Source organism: Aotus nancymaae, unplaced genomic scaffold, assembly GCF_030222135.1.
Source record: "Aotus nancymaae isolate 86718 unplaced genomic scaffold, 86718_ANA_hifiasm-v0.15.2.pri h1tg000012l, whole genome shotgun sequence".
Taxonomy (NCBI): Eukaryota; Metazoa; Chordata; class Mammalia; order Primates; family Aotidae; genus Aotus; species Aotus nancymaae.
This window is the reverse complement of record NW_026988423.1, coordinates 49394393-49413482: the sequence shown is the minus strand read 5'-3', so window position 1 is coordinate 49413482 and position 19090 is coordinate 49394393. Positions and strand designations below refer to the sequence as shown.

The 19090-nt window shown below is 58.6% G+C and overlaps 2 protein-coding genes across 6 annotated transcripts in view; both read left to right on the top strand.

The window, feature by feature from the left end:
• Positions 1 to 11539, top strand: part of CUX1 (cut like homeobox 1) — a 465449-nt gene extending 453910 nt beyond the window's left edge. For all 3 annotated transcript variants that reach the window (XM_064375707.1, XM_064375706.1, XM_064375705.1), the window contains exons 16-23: positions 633 to 699; positions 1658 to 1770; positions 4594 to 4710; positions 6637 to 6720; positions 7336 to 7392; positions 8508 to 8588; positions 10319 to 10383; positions 10629 to 11539. In XM_064375707.1, the coding sequence (XP_064231777.1) occupies positions 633 to 699; positions 1658 to 1770; positions 4594 to 4710; positions 6637 to 6720; positions 7336 to 7392; positions 8508 to 8588; positions 10319 to 10383; positions 10629 to 10698 (654 nt within the window). In that variant the 3' untranslated portion in view covers positions 10699 to 11539. The remainder of the gene's footprint in view (positions 1 to 632; positions 700 to 1657; positions 1771 to 4593; positions 4711 to 6636; positions 6721 to 7335; positions 7393 to 8507; positions 8589 to 10318; positions 10384 to 10628) is intronic.
• A 1522-nt stretch (positions 11540 to 13061) lies between these two features.
• Positions 13062 to 19090, top strand: part of SH2B2 (SH2B adaptor protein 2) — a 37582-nt gene continuing 31553 nt past the window's right edge. For 2 of the 3 annotated variants that reach the window (XM_064375700.1, XM_064375699.1), the window contains exon 1: positions 13062 to 13179. In XM_064375700.1, coding sequence (XP_064231770.1) covers positions 13080 to 13179 — 100 coding nt within the window. In that variant the 5' untranslated portion in view covers positions 13062 to 13079. The remainder of the gene's footprint in view (positions 13180 to 19090) is intronic. The other variant, XM_064375701.1, reaches the window with a different exon arrangement.

Here is a 19090-nt window from a genome sequence, read left to right as displayed (position 1 = left end):
ACCACTGGGTCCTCCCTGCTTACTCCATGCATACCATGCTGCCCCCGATTTGGGGTGCCAGGCCACAGGGCAGAGGCCACAGGGCTTCCTAGAGGTAGCACAGAGGCCCCTCTTTCCAGGCATTGCCCTGAGAGCAGAGGCAGAGGTAAGGCCGGGACCATGTACCCATCTCCCAGCTAAAGGTCCTGGAGCCCGTAGATCACAGCAGGCTGGGGCGTAAAGAACTCAGGGAAGGCATCTCCTCGCCCATCTCCCATTCTATAGACGCAGCAGTGGGATTCCGGGAGAGAAGTCTGGGCCGCCCCAGGTCACGTGGCAGGCTGGTTGCAGGGCCAGGGAGGCCCGGGTGCTGGTGCATGTCAAAGCTGAGTGGCCTCGAGGAGAGCCCCACTGCTCTTGAACTCTGGGCTCAGGAGTGACTCAGGGCCCAGCCGTCTTTTCTTTGGTAGCACCTGCGACATGTCCAGGTCTGGGCCCTCCTTCAACCAGCCTGCACCCCGGATAGCCCCGCCCACTCCTTGCCACGCCAGCTCATTGCCACGCCCACCCCGCCATTGCCTTGGCCGCGCTGAAAGGGTATGTCCGTGTCCACTGAACGGAGGCACCCCCTCATCTCTTTCTGTCACCTGCAGGGTGCCGCCGAACACCGCCTGGAGAAGATCCCCGAGCCCATCAAAGAAGCCACTGCCCTATTTTATGGTAAGGAGAGGCCTGACCCGTGGGAGGAGGGAGGGGCGGAGGGAGGAGGAGGAAAGGAGACAGATCCTTTCCGCCTGAGAACCCAGATCCCCAAAGAGCAATCTCTTCCTCTAAGAAGGTCAGACTCCCACCCCTGCAATGCAGCAGCATCCTTCAAAGGGTTGGATAAGGCCGGGTGTGGTGGCGCATACCTGTAGCCCCAGCTACTTGGGAGGCCAAGGTGGGAGGATCACTTGAGCCCAGGAATTGGAGGCTGCAGTGAGCTATGATGGTGCCACTGCACTCCAGCCTGGGCCACAGACAGAGACGCTATCTCTAAAAATCAAAAAGGTAGATCAGCCTCACCATCTGCCTTTCTGGATCTTAGCCTGACACCCCCGACCCTGGAGACCTGACCCCCCCCACCTTGGGGACCTGACCCTTTGGCCCTGACAGTGGCCTGTGAAAGGCTGGTGAGAGGTGGTCAGCTAGGCCTCACTGCCGAAGTACAGTCAGGGCTCCATGCAGTGGGAGAAGGTGGCCTTCTTGGGTACTGAGGCCGGAACCTGAGGCTGCTGGACCAGGATACTGGGGGTGTGCCCATGGCTCCCCAGCTCCCCTCCTGCCCCTTTGCTTCCCCAGGGGCTGCAGGGGTCTCAGATTCAAGGACAGAGTGACAGGGAGGGGAGCTCTGGGCCTGGCCCTCTGACAGTGCAGATGGAGGAGCTGGGCCCTTCCCCCGGGTCCCTATTGTCAGATCAGCCCCTGCCATCCATTCTCACACCCCCTGATTCCCCTGGCTGTCCCCGCCCTCCCCCCCGCCAAACCCACCACCTGCCCAGCACCAGGGAGTCAGACACCATGTGGCTTCTACCCCATGGCGTTTGGCCAGAAATCCTCCAGGGCTGGGGGACCCAACCAAAGGGCCCCTGCTGGGTTCCACCCCCTGCCACCCCAAACCACCCCGTCTGCCTGCTAGGACCTGCAGCACCAGCCAGCGGCGCCCTCCCAGAGGGCCAGGTGGATTCACTGCTTTCCATCATCTCCAGCCAGAGGGAGCGCTTCCGTGCCCGGAACCAGGAGCTTGAGGCTGTGAGTCACATCCTTCTCTCCCTCCTGCTCCTTGGGCCCAAGGACACAGTGGGGGAACACACAGGCTTCCAGGAGAGAGATTCAGCACAGACCGTAAACCTCAGCGGGGAGAGATTTGTTCTATGCAGTCAGGGAGGGCTTCCTGGAGGAGGTCGTGCAATACTGGGTTTTGAAAGAAGACTCGGGCCAGGCACAGTGTGGCTCACACCTGTAATCCTAGCACTTTGGGAGGCTGAGGCAAGCGGATCCCTTGAGGTTGGGAGTTTGAGACCAGCCTGGCCAACATGGTGAAACCCCATCTCTACTAAAAATACAAAAATTAGCCAGGCATGGTGGTGCACACCTATAATCCCAGCTACTTGGGAAGCTGAGGCAGGAGACTCACTTGAACCGAGGAGGTAGAGGTTGCAGTGAGCCGAAATCACGCCACTGAACTCCAGCCTGGGTGACAGAGCAAGACTCCATCTCAAAAAAAAAAAAAAAAATAGAATTACCTTCCTTTTTCAGGCTGAATAATATTTCATTGTGCATTTAGACCACATTTTGTTTATCTGTTCACCTATTCATTTAAGTTGCTTCCACTTTCTGGTTATTGCGAAGCAAATAATGCTGCTGTGAATGTGGGTATACAAATATCTCTTAAAGTCCCTGCCTTCAGTTCTTTCGGGTGTCTGCCCAGAAGTGGAATTAATGGATACTATGGTAATTCAGTGTGAATGTGTTTAGAGGAAGCGCCATACTGCCATATACTTTTTTGTGCTGCTCACATTTTGGCTGTTTGTTTTTGTTTTTGAGATGGAGTCTTGCTCTGTCGCCCAGGCTGGAGTGCAGTAGTGTGATCTCAGCTCACTGCAGTCTCCTCCTCCCGAGTTCAAGCAATTCTCCTGCCTCAGCCTCCTGAGTAGCTGGGATTACAGGTGCCCACCATCACATCCGGCTAATTTTTTGTATTTTTAGTAGAGACGGGGTTTCACCTTCTTAGCCAGGCTGGTCTCAAATTCCTAACCTCAGACGATCTGCCCACCTCATCCTCCTAGAGTGCTGGGATTACAGGTGTGAGCCACTGCGCCCGGCCACTGTTTGAATTTTGAATAGTGTGAACGAAACACTTATTCAAGCATTTGAATAAATTGAAAAATGAGATTCCATTTCACCTTGTCCTTAGATTTGCAAATATTAAAAACACACAGGCCAGGTGAGGTGGCTCACGCCTGTAATCCCAGCACTTTGGGAGACCAAGGCAGGCGGATCATGAGGTCAGAAGTTCGAGACCAGCCCTGGTCAATATAGTGAAACCCCGTCTCTACTAAAAATACAAAAATTAGCTGGTCGTGGTGGCACACACCTGTGATCCCAGTTACTCGGGAGGCTGAGGCAGAAGAACTGCTTGAACCCGGGAGGCGGAGGTTGCAGTGAGCCAAGATTACACCACCGCACTCCAGCCTGGCCGACAAAGCGAGGCTCTGTATCAAACAAAGAAACAAAAAACCACACAGTGTGTGATTCCACGTATATGAAACGCCCAGTATAGGCAAATCTGTAGGGACAGAAAGGAGACTACCGGTCACCAGGCAATAGAGGAGGGAATGAGGAGTGACTGCCAGCGGGTTTGGGGTTTCTTACTGGGGTGATTTTAAGCGATCTGGAATTAGGTAGTGGGGATGGTAACACTGTGAATACAGTTTAAATGATCAAATTGTACACTTTAAAATGCTGATGTTTCTGTTATGGGTGTTATATCTCTTTTTCTTTTCTTTTTTTTTTTTTAAAGATGGGGGTTTCATCATGTTGGCCAGGCTGGTCTCGAACTCCTGACCTCAAGTGATCCGCCCACCTCGGCCTCCCAAAGTGCTGGGATTACAGGCGTAAGCCACTGCGCCTGGCCGTTATGTCTCAGTAGTAGTTTTTAAAAGGCTAATATCAATGATTAAAAAAAAAGTATGAAGAAATATGACCAGGCATGGTGGCTCATGCCTGTAATCCCAGGACTTTGGGAGGCTGAAGTGGGAGGACTGCTTGAGCCCAGGAGTTTGAGACCAGCCTGAGCAACACAGTGAGAGACCATCTCTACAAAATAAAAAAATTAGCTGTGCATGATGGTGCAAGTCTATGGTCCTAGCTACCTGGGAGCCTGAGGTGCGAGGATCGTTTGAGTCGGGAGGCTGAGGCTGCAGTGAGCTCTGATTGTGCCACTTCATTCTAGCCTGGGCAATACAGCGAGACTCTCTCTCTAAAATATATAGACAGGGACCAGGCACGGTGGCTCACTCCTGTAATCCCAGCACTTTGGGAGGCATAGGTGTTTGGACCACTTGAGGTCAGGAGTTTGAGACCAGCCTGACCAATGTGGTAAAACCCTGTCTCTACTAAATACAAAAAATTAGCCAGTCGTAGTGGCGCATGCCTGTAATCCCAGCTACTTGGGAGGCTGAGGCAGGAGAATCACTTGAACGGGGAGGCGGAGGAGCCAAGATTGCGCCATTGCATTCCAGCCTGGGCAACAAGAGTGAAACTCTGTCTCAAAAAATAATAATAATAATAAAATATCATATATTAAGGTTGAAGCAAAAGTAATCGTGGTTTTTGCCATTACTTTTAATGGCAAAAACCGCGATTATATTTGCACCAAACTAATACATATTAAGAAACCTGAACCAAGATCCCTGACTTCTGCCTGGGGTCGGGGGAGGGGGCAGCTTTGAACAGAGTTGGGCAGGTCAAAGAGAAGGCCATAGACACAGAAGGGACTCCATGTAGACGGAGCAGCAACTGTGCCAGCTCAGCGACCTGTCCCCGACCCCTCCCCTTGGCCCTCCCCGACAGGAGAACCGCCTGGCCCAGCACACCCTCCAGGCCCTGCAGAGCGAGTTGGACAGCCTGCGCGCAGACAACATCAAGCTCTTTGAGAAGATCAAGTTCCTGCAGAGCTACCCTGGCCGGGTGAGGGCCCTCCCCTGGCCTCAGCTCCAGGTGGACCAGGCAGGGAGAGAGGCCGCTCAGGGCTCTGGGGGTGGGAGGGTCAGGGGCTGAGACCTGCTGGGCAGCACTGGGCCTCAGGGGCCCCCTGAGGTTTTCCAACATCTCCCCACGCATCCACCCACCTCCCTAAGGGGGAGAAGCCCATAGAGTGAGGCTTCTGTTGAGATTCATTCATAAAAACTGGCCAGAAGGGCCAGGCGTGGTGGTTCACACCTATAATCCCAGCACTGTGGCAGGCCAAGGCGGGAGGATTGCCTGAGCTCAGGAGTTCAAGACCAGCCTGGCCAACATGGTGACACCCCATCTTTACTAAAAATACCAAAAAAGTAGCTGAACAAGGTGGCGCATGCAAGCAGTCCCGGCTTCTCAGGAGGCTGAGGCAGGAGAATCGCTGGAACCCTGGAGGTGGAGGTTGCAGTGAGCCGAAATCACACCACTGCACTCCAGCCTGGGCACAAGAACGAAACTCCATCTCAAAAAAAAAAAAAGAAAAGGGCTGGGCATGGTGGCTCACACCTGTAATCCCAGCACTTTGAGAGGCCAAGATGGGTGGATCATGCGGTCAAGAGTTCAAGACCAGCCTGGCCAACATGGTGAAACCCCATCTCTAGAAAAAAAGAAAAGAAAAGAAAAAGAAAAACTATTCAGAAGGGCCGGGCACAGCAGCTCACGCCTATAATCCCAGCACTGTAGGAGGCCGAGGCAGAAAGAGTTCAAGACCAGCCTGGCCAACACGGTGAAACCCCGTCTCTACTAAAAATACAAAAATTAGCCAGGCATCATGGCACATGCCTGTAGTCCTGGCTACTCAGGAGACTGAGGCAGGAGGATCGCTTGAGCCCAGGAGGTTGAGGCTGCAGTGAGCTGAGATCAAGCCACTGCACTCCAGCCCAGGTGACAGAGCAAGACCCTGTCTCCAAAAAATAATAAATAGGCTGGGCACGGCGGCTCACGCTTGTTATCCTAGCAGTTAGGGAGGCTGAGGCGGGTGGATCACTTGAGGTTGGGAGTTCCAGACCAGCCTGGCCAACATGGTGAAACGCTACTAAAAATACAAAAATTGGCTGGGGGTAGTGGCGCATGCCTGTAATCTCAGCTATTCGAGACGCTGAGGCAGGAGAGTCACTTGAACCTGGGAGGTGGAGGTTGCAGTGAGCTGAGATCACGCCATTACACTCCAGCCTGGGCAACAGAGCAAAATTTGTCTCAAATAAATAAATAAGCAATAATAAAAAATGTAAACAATTTAGCCCACACTCCAAAAACCAAGAGAGTGGATCAGAACTCACCTGCAGGCTTCTGGGCTGATGAGGCCTGTGCATGGCTTCTCCCAGACCCTAGGCCTTCCAAGGGCCATCTCGAGCCAGGACACCCTTTCTATGAGTGAGGGGAGACCGTGGGCCACAGTGGGCAGGGGTTTGCCTCTCCCTCTCCCTTTGGGGCCCAGCAGTTACCAGCCCTATCTCCACCCATCAGAGCCCCTCCTTGGCCACCAGAGGGCACCCAGACCCTGCAAACCAGCCTCACTGTGGGTGGCCGGCTGGGAGACATCTCCTCTCCCAGGCCCGCCTGCCCCCACAGCCACCCCCACACTCCCAGCAAACCCACCTTCCTGCACCTGTACCCGGCTCTGCCTGGGCCTCAGTTGCCCATCTGTGCCCAGAGGCACTGGCCCTGACCCCGTGGGTAACTCCATGCCCTTGTGGCACAAGGCACCAGCCACGTTCACGTTGTCACCTCAGCACCCTCTTCTCCCGCCTCTGGGATGTGGGGCTCCCTCCCCCACCTCTCTTTTTGCAGATAAGGGAGGCTTCCCCGGGGATCCTGCCCTTCCCGCTGAGCTCCAGGGCCCTGACTGGGTCTCTTCCCCTCCCCGCGTCTGTGCAGGGCAGCGGCAATGATGACACGGAGCTGCGGTACTCGTCCCAGTATGAGGAGCGCCTGGACCCCTTCTCCTCCTTCAGCAAGAGGGTTTGTGAGCCCTGCCTGGGCAGGGGAGGGGAGGGGATAGCCCAGGGGTCCCCCCATCACCTGGCCCCCATCCATGAGCACCTGGCCTTCCCTGGCTCCCTTCCACCTGCCCTCGTCTGGGCACTCTCAGCCAGCCTCACCAGCCAGCGCTGCACACCCTGGCCCCACTAGGCCAGGAGTCCCCTCCAAGGACAGCCTCCACGATGCTTGGGTGCAGTGTGGACCCAGGGCCACTCAGGAACGCCTGCCGATGGCTACCTGAGGGCGTGTGGCAGTGACCAGGTTAACGTGGAGTGCATCTGGGGAGCAGGTGGACAAGAAGAGCCAGTTACAGCTCCCAGAGTCGGGAGATCCATGGTGGGACCACCCCCCTGCAACTTCCCTCCCCCACCCAGGCTGCAGAAGCTCTGCCTGTGGAGAACTGTCCCATGGGCAGAATGGGAGCTGCAGAGGCGGGGAGGGGGCTCCTCACAGATGTCAGGGGAGCCCAGAATGTCACACTGAGTAGACTGTGCACCCAGGCTGGCCTGTGGCTGGCCAGGGCCCACTCTCTGCCACAAGCCAGGGCCTGTGAGGTCTTTTGGGGTCCTCTCCTCACTGTCCCTCCCTGTGCAGGAGCGGCAGAGGAAGTACCTGAGCCTAAGTCCCTGGGACAAGGCCACCCTCAGCATGGTAAGTCCCTGCCCTTCCCCACCCCTCCACACACTGGCCTGAGCCTCTGTCTCCAGGCACCGCTTCACCCGCCCTGCAGCCTAGGCTGGAAGAGCCACCTGCCCTGCCAAGAGTGGCTGTGTGATCTGGGAGTCTCTCCCCTTCCCGGACAGCTCCTCCGATAGCATGACTCACAGCAGTAGGTTCTGAAATGGGCTGCAGGGATGCCATTCCTCAGAATTCCTGCAGCCTAGAGTTAGGCATGGTGGTCCATGCCTGTCATCCCAGCACTTTGGGAGGCGGGAAGATCGTTTGAGCCCAGGAGTTCGAGACCAGCTTAGGTAACACAGTAAGACCCTATCTCTACAAAAAATAAAATTAGCTAGGCGCCTTGGTGGGCACCTGTAGTCCCAGCTACTCAGGAGGCTAAAGCAGGAGGATCACTTAAGCCGAGGAAGTGAAGGCCGCAGTGAGCCATGACCACTCCAGCCTGGGCAACCTTGTCTCAAAAAAATTTATTTTAAAGAATTCCAGTCGGGCACGGTGGCATACGCCTGTAATCCTAGCACTCTGGGAGGCTGAGGTGGGTGGATCACCTGAGATCAGGAGTTCAAGACCAACCTGGCCATCCTGGTGACACCCCATCTTTATATTTAAAAAAAAAAAAAAAATTCCAGTGGCCAGCTGCGGTGGGTCATGCCTGTAATCTCAGCACTTTGGGAGGCCAAGGCAGGCAGATCACCTGAGGTCAGAAGTTCCAAGACCAGCCTGACCAACATGGTGAAATCCCATCTCTACTAAAAATACAAAAATTAACCGGGCATGGTGGTGCATGCCTGTCATCTCAGCTACTCGGGAGACTGAGGCAGAAGGGCTTGAACCTTGGAGGTGGAGGTTGCAGTGAGCTGAGATCACGTCATTGCCTGGGTGACAAGAGCAAGATTCCATCTTAAAAAAAAAAAAGAAGAAGAATTCCAGCAGCCCATGTCCCTCGTCCCTAAGGGTGGAATGGGAGCCCCAGCTTCCTGCCCCTTCCCTCCCCTTGCCACCCTAGGGCTCTCTCTGTGAAGCCAAGGCAGCCCTGCAGGGGTGGGTGAGGCCGGCCCCATCCCCATTCACCCCTTGTTTGCTCCCAGGGGCGTCTGATCCTCTCCAACAAGATGGCTCGCACCATAGGCTTCTTCTACACGCTGTTCCTGCACTGCCTGGTCTTCCTGGTGAGTGTGCACATTCTTCACCCCACCCCCGATCTCCAGGGCACCAGGGGCCTGTTATGGTGGCCTGGCCCTGGGCCTACCCCAAGCTGTACCCCCAGCTCCAGACCAAGCCTCTCCCCTTCAGGGGCCTTGGCCCACCCAGGGGATGAGGAGGACCCACCCCTTGGACCCTCTGGCTGGGGCACTAGTCAGGCCGCTCCATGGAAGAGGCCGGGCTGATCGCATCTGGGCTCGGTCCTGGAGGGGCTTCCTGGGGAGAAGGGATGGGGTGGGAGGGGAGCAGGTGGAGTTTCCTTAAACTCCACCAGGGGACAGTCATGAAGGCTGCACAGAGAAGGGGCATCTGGAACTGACCTCCTCAGCTGCAGAGGAGCATTCTAGTTAGCGGACAGGGCCAATGTGTTTGTCAAGGTAGGGGAGAAGGGGGTGGGAGCTGTGTCTCCCTGCCAAGGTAGGGAGGAGGGGGTGGGAGCTGTGTCTCCCTGCCAAGGTAGGGAGGAGGAGGGGTGGAAGCTGTGTCTCCCTGCCAAGGTAGGAGAGAAGAGGGTGGGAGCTGTGTCTCCCTGCCAAGGTAGGGGAGCGGAGGGGTGGGAGCTGTGTCTCCCTGCCAAGGTAGGGGAGAAAGGGGTGGGAGCTGTGTCTCCCTGCCAAGGTAGGGAGGAGGGGGTGGGAGCTGTGTCTCCCTGCCAAGGTAGGGGAGAAGGGGGTGGGAGCTGTGTCTCCCTGCCAAGGTAGGGGAGAAGGGGGTGGGAGCTGTGTCTCCCTGCCAAGGTAGGGGAGCGGAGGGGTGGGAGCTGTGTCTCCCTGCCAAGGTAGGGAGGAGGGGGTGGGAGCTGTGTCTCCCTGCCAAGGTAGGGGAGAAGGGGGTGGGAGCTGTGTCTCCCTGCCAAGGTAGGGAGGAGGAGGTGAGAGCTGTGTCTCCCTGCCAAGGTAGGGGAGAAAGGGGTGGGAGCTGTGTCTCCCTGCCAAGGTAGGGGAGAAAGGGGTGGGAGCTGTGTCTCCCTGCCAAGGTAGGGAGGAGGGGGTGGGAGCTGTGTCTCCCTGCCAAGGTAGGGGAGAAGGGGGTGGGAGCTGTGTCTCCCTGCCAAGGTAGGGGAGAAGGGGGTGGGAGCTGTGTCTCCCTGCCAAGGTAGGGGAGCGGAGGGGTGGGAGCTGTGTCTCCCTGACAAGGTAGGGGAGCGGAGGGGTGGGAGCTGTGTCTCCCTGCCAAGGTAGGGGAGAAGGGGGTGGGAGCTGTGTCTCCCTGCCAAGGTAGGGAGGAGGAGGTGAGAGCTGTGTCTCCCTGCCAAGGTAGGGGAGAAAGGGGTGGGAGCTGTGTCTCCCTGCCAAGGTAGGGGAGCAGGGGTTGAGAGCTGTGTCTCCCTGCCAAGGTAGGGGAGCGGGGGGTGGAAGCTGTCTCTGAAGGATCCAGCCTTGGGGACTCCTGTCCCCAGCACAGTCAAAATGGTACCTGCAGAGCTAACCTCGGCTCCAGCTCTGACCCCGGGGCCTGCGGGTCCTGGCCCTTCCAGGGGTTTGCCCACAATATTAGGGGCAGTGCCTCTGCGTCTGGGCCCATCTGACCATCTGCAGAACAGGCGGGCACAGGAGCATCTCTAAGGCCAACCCATCCTGGAGCCTGAGGCTCGAGAACCTTTATGTCCCAGGCCAGGCCCAGGGGCTGTGGGTGGGCTGCGGGAGTGACCTTGAGGCGGGCAAACTCACAGCTCACTGTGTCTCCACCTGGCCAGGTGCTCTACAAGCTGGCATGGAGCGAGAGTGTGGAGAGGGACTGTGCCACCTTCTGCGCCAAGAAGTGAGGACCCCCGCCTGGGCACCCCCAGCCCCAAAGCGAGCCTCCAGCACCCCCTGCGACACCCCCAAGTTCCTGCCTCATATCCCCCACTCCTTAGCCCTCTATCACAGCCCCCTATTCTGGTCCTCCCCACTGCCCCCACTCCCAGTGTCCACTACCCCCCCAGCCCTACCCCATCACACAGTACAGAATCCCCTTCCCCAACACACACACTCAGCCTCACCAAAGGTTCTCGTGTCCCCCAGGTTCGCCGACCACCTGCATAAGTTCCACGAGAATGACAACGGGGCGGCGGCTGGTGACTTGTGGCAGTGATACCCGGGGCCTCCCCAGTGACAGTGACGGCTGCACCCCCACCCCAACTGCTCAGTGCTTCCAATCACTTAGACTCCCCTCAAGAATCCCCCATGGAAACTGCTCTTATCCGCGGTCCAGCAGCTGCCAGAGGCCCCAGGTCCCCTCGGCTCCCCTTGAAAGAATGTCCAGAGAGCCAGCCCCCAGTGCCCGGCCAGGCAGAGTCACAGAAACCCTCTCAGCCCCCACCTCAGGCTAGAGCTCTGCCCGCAGCCTGACCTCTAGCCCTGGTGGCAGAGGTCTCTCAGCTGCGAGGCTGATTGGGTGACTGCCGGTTCCAGCTGTGGTTAGTCCAACTTGGGCCTGTCTGCACTGCGATCCTCTTGTGCTCCCCTAAGATCCCCCCACACCCCGTAAGAGGTGGAAGGCGCTTCCTTCCAGGAAAGCCGGCTTTGAGTCCAGCACCCCCAGCCTGCCTTTGCCACCGGCCCCACCCTGCAGAGTATATGAGGTTTGACAGCATCTGCCTCCTCCCCCACTGCACCCCAAGAGAGAAAGCCCCAGCCAGCGGAACAGTTTCTATCACCCCCTTCCTGTCCCCAGACCCATGTGATGTCTGCTTTCTTCTTTAGCAAGATATTCTGGTTTCTAGGTAAAGAAAGGTCTCTAGCCACCCCCGAGCCTCAGTCTCTTCAGACCTATAGACTGGTCTGAGGGGTCCAAGCGTGTCCTGGCCAGTCAGAACTGGCTGTGGGCCACCCTAGCACAGCCACCTCTCAGGGCCACTGGTAGACCTTCCTAAGTTAGTTTTGCAGTTGCATATTTAGCTTTGCACATTTGAAATAAACCATGATTGCAGCCACCCTGGTGCCCTGTGCTCTGGGACGCTGGGGCGGACAGGAGGCTGGTGGGGACACCTGCAGTGCCACCTCTGGGAGCTGGGGCTGGCCTCACAGCTGGGCACACAGGACATCCCTCCCCCTCTTCTCGTCTCCAGGAATTCCATGAGTACGTTCAGAGCTCTGCTGAAAAAAAGATCCAGTGTCTGAGTGCTTTTGAGCCGACAACACCATCATAAAGGGAAACTCATTCCTTTATTCAAAAACCACCCGGGCCCGGTGCGGTGGCTCACGCTTGTAATCCCAGCACTTTGGGAGGCCGAGGCAGGTGGATCACTGGAGATCAGGAGTTCGTGACCATCCTGGCCAACATGGTGAAACCCCTCTCCTTAAAAATACAAAAATTAGCTGGACATGGTGATGCACGCCTGTAATCCCAGCTACTCGGGAGGGTGAGGCAGGAGGAACGTTTGAACCCAGGAGGTAGAGGTTGCAGTGAGCCGGGATCTCACCACTACACTCCATCCTGGGCGACACAAGTGAGACTCTGTCTCAAAAACAAAAACAAAAACAAAAACAAAAAAACCACTATTCGGGCTGTGGGTGGTTTTGTGACGTGTCTTGGTCCACGTCAGTTCCTGGGGAATCTCAGCTTCTCTCTCCTTGCTCCCCTTTTTCATGGGCCCCCACTTGCCAGGGGCTGCAGAGCCCAGGCCCACCAGTCCCCCTGAGCACCAGCCTCGCATTGGAGCCCCTCTGAGCCACAAGTTCTGGGCTACCTTACCTCCACCCCAGCCCCAGATGGAGAAGCATATTCTCTGGGTCTGGAGTGGGCGCATTAACCCATTCATCGTCCAGGTGGCCTACTAGGCTGGCTGCAAACCCAGGTCCCCCACTGCAGCCCACCATGCCAGAGCCCCCTGTGCTACCTCTGTCTCCATTTTATTTTTTATTTTATTTATTTATTTATTTTTGAGATGGAGCCTCACTCTGTTGCCAAGCTGGAGTGCAGTGGCACCATCTTGGCTCACTATAACCTTGGCCTCCCAGGTTCAAGTTATTCTCCTGCCTCAGCCTCCTGAGTAGCTGGGACTACAGGCGCCCACCACACCCAGCTAGTTTTTGTATTTTTAGTAGAGACGGAGTTTCACCATGTTGGCCAGGATGGTCTCGATCTCTTGACCTAGTGATCGCCCACCTCAGCCTCCCAAAGTTCGGGGATTACAGGCTGAGCCCACTGTGCCCGGCCCTCTGTCTTCATTTTAGTTCTGAACAGTCTAACGCGTGTGTATCCAGGGGCCTTTCTTTGGGGTCCCCCTCCCAGCACTCCTCATCATCTCCCCCATTGGGACTTCCTCCAAGCCCCACCGAGCCTCCTGCCCTCAGGGACCCTGGATGGGCCTGTCCTCTCCGACCCTCGTTCCTATCCCCAGTTAAGTGACGGCCACTCTTGGCCAACCACGCCCCCTCCACCCCCACAGCCACTTCCACATCTCCATCAGTTCCTCCTTCTGGGTCTGAGGCTCTTTGCCACCAGCCCTCCTCACTTCCTCTTCCCTGGGGATGGATCTGAGCTATTGTTCTGCCCATGGCTTCCCATCCCAGGACGCTCCCTGGCCATGGTCATCCCAGCAGTGGAGTTCGGCCCACTACTCTGAACCAGGTTAGTCTGCTGCAGGTCAGGCTCTCCCCTCTCCCGGGAGGGTAGACACCACAACCAGGACGTGTATGGAGCCTCCCTCTTTGCCACTCTTGGGCACCCCTCCTGCCTCTTCCCAGCCTCATTCACAGGTGTCTGGTTTCCAGCCAGGTGTCCAAGCCCGTGTGCAGCTCCAATTGAGGGCTTGCCTACTGCTGAAACTTTCATTAAAGTGTCTGCTGGCCCGGTCCTGCGGAGGGAACAGAGGGGAGGTGTGGGGCAGGGAAGGGGTCTGCCTGGCTCCCGTGCCCCCGTGGAGGGCAGCACCGGGGTTTTGGGCAGCAGGTGAGGGCTCTGTGCCCTCCACCTTCACCTCTGGAAGCCCCACTCTTTCCATCCCTAAGAAGGGGATAAAAACCCTTGTCTGTCCAGCCTCCTGGGAAATTAGTTGTGAAATGGCTTTGGGAAAGGTCAGAGGTCAGTATGGGCTCAGGAGGTCAACAGATGGAGGCAGCTCCAGCTGGCAAGGAGACCAGGACAGAACTTCTAGAGGTGGGGACAGTGGACAAGGAGGGAGATGAGGGGAGAAGACACCCAGGGGTCCTCCCTTGCTATCTGCAGAGATGAGAGTCATCTCTGAGCGACCCCTTTCCCTTTCCTCTGCCCCCACTGAAGCCCTCCCTCCCCTCTCGGACCCTTTCCAGGCCTGCTGAGCCCCTGTACCTCTTTCAGGAAGTCTCTCGGAGCCCCCCCCACCGCACCCCCAGAATCAAGGGTCAGGCCACAAGGGTCCCACAAAGCCCAGCAGGACTGTTTCTTGTCTCTGCCCTAATGCGGGCAAGTTCTGGAGCCAGGCAGGGTTGAGCTAGGTGCCAGGGCTGTCGTTCCTCATCCCCCTCTATGACCTCTGACACGGCTCCGGGTGGCATCAGGCCCCCATCACAGCGAAGGTCGGGTGGTGGGGGCACTGCGCTCTGGGGCTCTGCCCCCTTCCTGTGGGCCCGGGGCGATTTCCTGCACCCGGTGGGCTGGAGGGAGGGGGCCCTCGGGATTTATGGGAACCAGACGTCGACTTCCCTCGTTGCGACATCCAGGCCTCCTCGAGGCTCCCATTGTCCCCACTGCGGAGGGTCTGGCCACAGCGGCGGCTCCCGCGAAGTATCTGTCACCGAGAGGCGCTTCGAGGGCGTCCGTGCCCCATACACCCGCCACGCGGGACATTCCCCCGACCCCACGCGCCGCGCTCCAGGGGCCACCACCGCGGGCTCGAGGGGTCGCCTCCGCGCGGAAGAGGGGGATTCCCGCGCCAGGCCTGGGACCGGCTCGGCAACACGGGGACACCCCACCCAGATGGGGCGACTCAGGGCGGGTTCCTAGCCCCTTGCCCCAGGGCTGGGCAGTTTCCGCACCGCCGCCGAGGGGAGCCGACGAGCACCGGCCACTGGCGCCGCTCGAGCTCTGCGGAGGGCGCGGGGCGCGGCGGGGGCGGGGCCTGAGCGGCGCGAGGGAAACGGGCGGGGGCGGAGCTCGCGGAGGGGCGGGGCATTGAGGCGCGGTGGGCGGGTGGGGGCGGGGCGGGGAGGTGCGAGGGGGCGGGGGGCTCGCCGCGGGGGCGGGGCGGGGAGGTGCGAGGGGGCGGGCGGGGCGGGGCTCGCCGCGGGGGCGGGGCCGGGAGGCGCGCGCTTTGCGGGCAGGGGGCGCGCCGCGCGGGGCTGGGCTCGGAGCGCGCGGAGCTCGGCAGCGGGAGAGCCTCGAGGGGGACGCGCCGGGACCTCAAGGAGCGCACAAGCCTTGGAGGCCGTGGACGAGGGAGGGAGCAGCCTCCGCCGTTGCCGCCTCCCTCCCGGAGGGAGCCCAGTCCGCAGCGGGCCATGAGCCACCGGGCCCTGGGAGCCTGGCCGCGGTCCGGGCAGCGCTCCGCTGGCGCCCCGGCCCGCTCGGCCGCAGCTGCGCGCCTGTAGGTATGGCCTCCTGGTCCCTAGTTCCTGTTCCCTGCTCCTTCCCCCGGGACCCCCGCCTGTCCCCGGGGGCGTGCGCTGTGTGCGCACCGCTGCACCGGGGAGAGCGGCCGCACGCGCCCCGGTCCGCGCGTGTCGTCTTTGTGTGCGCGGGTGGGAGGGAGGAGGGCGCGCGAGGGAGGAGACGCGCCCCCGGCTGGGATCGGCTCCCTGATCCCATCACGGGCGGGGCGGGGAGCCGCTGAAGGGGCTGAGCTGCCTCTGGAGCAGCTGCGCCCCCGCCCCCTGCTAGGGCCAGGGTCGGGTGGTGGGGCGAGCGCACCCGGGCCCTTAGAGGAGGGGTCTCTGACTAGGGAGGGGGCGCCGAGGTCTCTCCCCGACGCTGGGAGCGCTGGGAGGGGGCGTCAACCTAGAATGAGGGAGAGAGCCACGGGGTAGGATCGGGAAGGACCCCCTCCCGCAGGCCACAGCCTCTGGGCAGGCACGCCCTCCCTTTGGCCCAGGCCCTCCATTCTTGCCCCGCCCACCCGGGGAGCTCCCCGGCAGCCTCCGGTCGCGGGGAGGATCGTGGAGGGTGCCCAGGAGGCCGGCGCCTTTAAGAAGGGGCGGGTTCGTGCCCTCCATTCAGGCCCTTGGGCCTCGGCCATTGATGAACCTGCGGGCAGCGCGGGCCGGAACCGCGCCAGCCCAGCGGGCTGAGGCCAGGCAGAGGCAGGGACGCATCCCGGCCCCCCGCATCCCCGAAGTGGAGGCCTTTAGGGAGGGAAGTCTGCAGTGAGTAGGGCCTCTCAGGAGCCTCTTAGGGCAGACCAGGCAGCTCCAGCCGAGACCCCGAACACGAATAAGCCAGGATCTACGTGCACAAGCTAAGGGCATCAGGGTTGCTCTTCAGCTGGTGCAAGGGAGAGCCTCAGGCTAGCCTGTCAGACCTGGGTGGAGCCCTACCAATGCCCTCGAGCCAACATTACCTACCCTGTAAAATGATGGTGCAGCCTGCCTCCTGACTAAGGGACCGGCAGGAGTTGCATCTCAGAGGCCGGTCCCTGGAGCTCCTCTGGGAGGACGGGGGCAGGGGGTGTGGCTTCCCCAAGAGGTTTTGACTGCCTCTTGAGTTGAGCGCCCCCTACTCTGCCCCACCTTGAACTCTCCCAATCCCCTCCCTCCTGGCCTCCCAACTCCATGCAGGAAGAGGTTGGGAGAGTGACCTAGAACTTTTCAGTTCCAGGAACTTTGGAGAGGTCTGGCTGTGGCGGTGGTGGCACTACTTTTAGGCTAGTGTAGATCAGGGTTTTTGGGGGGGGTCTCAGAGGCAGTTTCCCACCAGCCACTTCCTTAGAGGTCTGTCCCACAAACATCCAAGAACAGCCCTACCCTACCCCATAGCGGGCTGGCTTCTGATGCTGGAATGCACATGCTTTTCTTTTCACCCTTGTGAAAAATCTGTCCCGAGCGTCTAAATCCCTCTTCCCTACTTAGCGTGGGTCTCCTAGGGAGGACTTCTGTACAGATACCCACAGGTGGGCTTCCCTTGGGGGTCTTGGAGGTGGGGCCTCCACCCAGGTGATCCTGGGCTTCCCAGGACTGAGCTCTCAGTTTCAAACTTACTTGTGCCAAGCTAAGAGCGTCAGGGTTGCTGTTCATGTCATCTTCACAACAACCCTGTGGGTTTAGTCCTATTATTATCCCCACACAGTTAGAGAGGGGAAATGACTGGCCCAAAGTCCCACAGCCAACAAACCAGGCCTCCCAGCCACTCCTCTCTGACAACAGCCTGGCACTTCTTGCCCTGTCTACCCAGCCTGGGTTGCAGGGAATTGGAGGTTTAGGGACGTCAGGCCTGCTGGCGGTTGTCTTCATGGGGCTAGGGTTGAGTCTAGAGGCCTGCTGCTCTTTCTCACTATCCAAGTGAGGCCAGGGGGCTGGTCAGAGCTCTGGGGCCTGGGGAGGTTTCTCTTCCCCCTCACCAGGCTGGGTGTTGTTTTATGGCTATGCTCTGTCTAGGGGGATAGCAGATGTGACCCCTCAACATGAGGTCACAGCCCACACCTGTTTGGGCAGAGCAAGGCCGGGCATCGCTATGTGGGTGTGAAGCACCTTTTGGTTCCTCTGGATGAAGCAGGGTTTGGGCCCCATACTTCCGGCCCATCTGAGGATAGCGCCCCCTTGGGGGCGGGGAGGACAGCCAGCCAGGAGCTCACGGTCTGGTGGAAGAGACAGGCCACAGCCGTGTGGCTTGGTGGAGGGGCAGAGGGCAAGGGGGGAGGTGGGGCCAGGAACAAGGGGCATGCCCAAGGCCTCCGTGGGCTCAGAGGCCTGCCTGCTATTGGGGCAGAACAGGGGAAGTAGGTGGGGTAGCGCCCGACTGCGTGGTTAGGCTCTGTGCAGAGGACAAGCAGGAGTTGGAGGAAGAGGATGTATTAGAATTTGGATGTGGTGAGTTTGAGGTACCTGGTTATCAGCCAGGCTGGGAGTTGAGCCCAGAGAAAGGCCTGGGGAAGCTTTATTCACACCTGCAGTCCCCGGAATTCGGGGATGCTCAGATCTTAGGGGTGCCACCTGAAGTCTCAGGAAGCAGTGGTATGTGTGTCCTGGAAAAGCCAGAAGGCAGCTGGGTGGGATGAGTTAGTGGGGACTAAAGGGGTATCCTGCAGGTTTAGGGGACTGGGCCAGGACCCACGTGAGGCTTATGACACTGAGGGAGTGGAAGGGGCTGAGCATCTCAGGCCAAGGCTGGAGAAGTGAGGGACCTCTGCTCTGCAACCCTAGAGAGGCAGGGTGGGGTGGTGGGAGTGAGCAGGGCCAGTGCAGCTGGAACCAGCCCAGCCTGCTCTCCACCTCCAGAGCCCCTCCAGGAACTGTCCAGCACTGGGCGCTCCTGAAGGAGACTGGGTCTGCCTCTTGAGCTCCCAGGGCCTGGCTTAGCTTGTTGTCCTGGCCCCCACTCCCTGCTCATCTGACCCCTACTTCCTGAGGAGCCCATCTGTGAATTCCCCTGCCCACCCCCAGCCTCTCAGAGTACCCCATCCTCTAAAGGTGGGCATCTCCTTTCCCAAAACAGGGACTAGGTCCTCTCACTGTGCCCTTGTACGGGGAGATCACCAGAAACAGGTCTCAGAAAGGAACCAACCTGGAACTTGGCTCCATACCCCTCTTTTTTGTTTGTTTGTTGTTGAGACAGAGTCTTGCTCTGTCACCGAGGCTGGAGTGCAATGGTGTGATCTCAGCTCACTGCAACCTCTGCCTCTGGGGTTCAAGCAATTCTCCTGCCTCAGCCTCCTGAGTAGCTGGGATTACAGGCTTGCACCACCACGCCTGGCTAATTTTTGCATTTTTAGTAGAGACATGGGTTCACTATGTTGGCCAGGCTGGTCTCAAACTCCTGACCTCAAGTGATCCACCCTCCTTGGCCTCCCAAAGTGCTGAGATGACAGGCGTGAGCCACGGCACCCAGCCTCCCCTCTTACCCATTCTGTGGCCCTGGATCCTCCCGCCTGGCGCCTGACACACAGCAGGCCCACCACTATGTGGTGGCCAGTGTGTGGCGGGCCAGTCACCTCCCTCCCCAGAACCCCGTTTCTTCATCTTTACAATGGAGAAACATCTCTTTCTTACAGGGAAGATGTGATGGGAGAAGGGTTTTAACAGGGGTATGGCCCACTGAGGTGTGGGTTGTAGAATGCTGACGTTGGTCATGCTAGAGGCTGGGCATATGTGTTGGGGTGATGGGTACCTCTGCAGCCATCTGCTGGAAGCAGCTGGAGCAAAAGGGAAAGGATAGAGCTGTGATTTTTTTTTTTTTTTTTTTTTTTTTTTTTTGAGACATAGTCTTGCTCTGTTACCAGGGCTGGAGATCTCGGCTCACTGCAACTTCTGCTTCCTGGTGATTCTCCTACCTCAGCCTCCTGAGTAGCTGAGATTATAGGCGTTTGTCACCCTGCCAGGCTAATTTTTTTGTATTTTTATTAGAGACGGGGTTT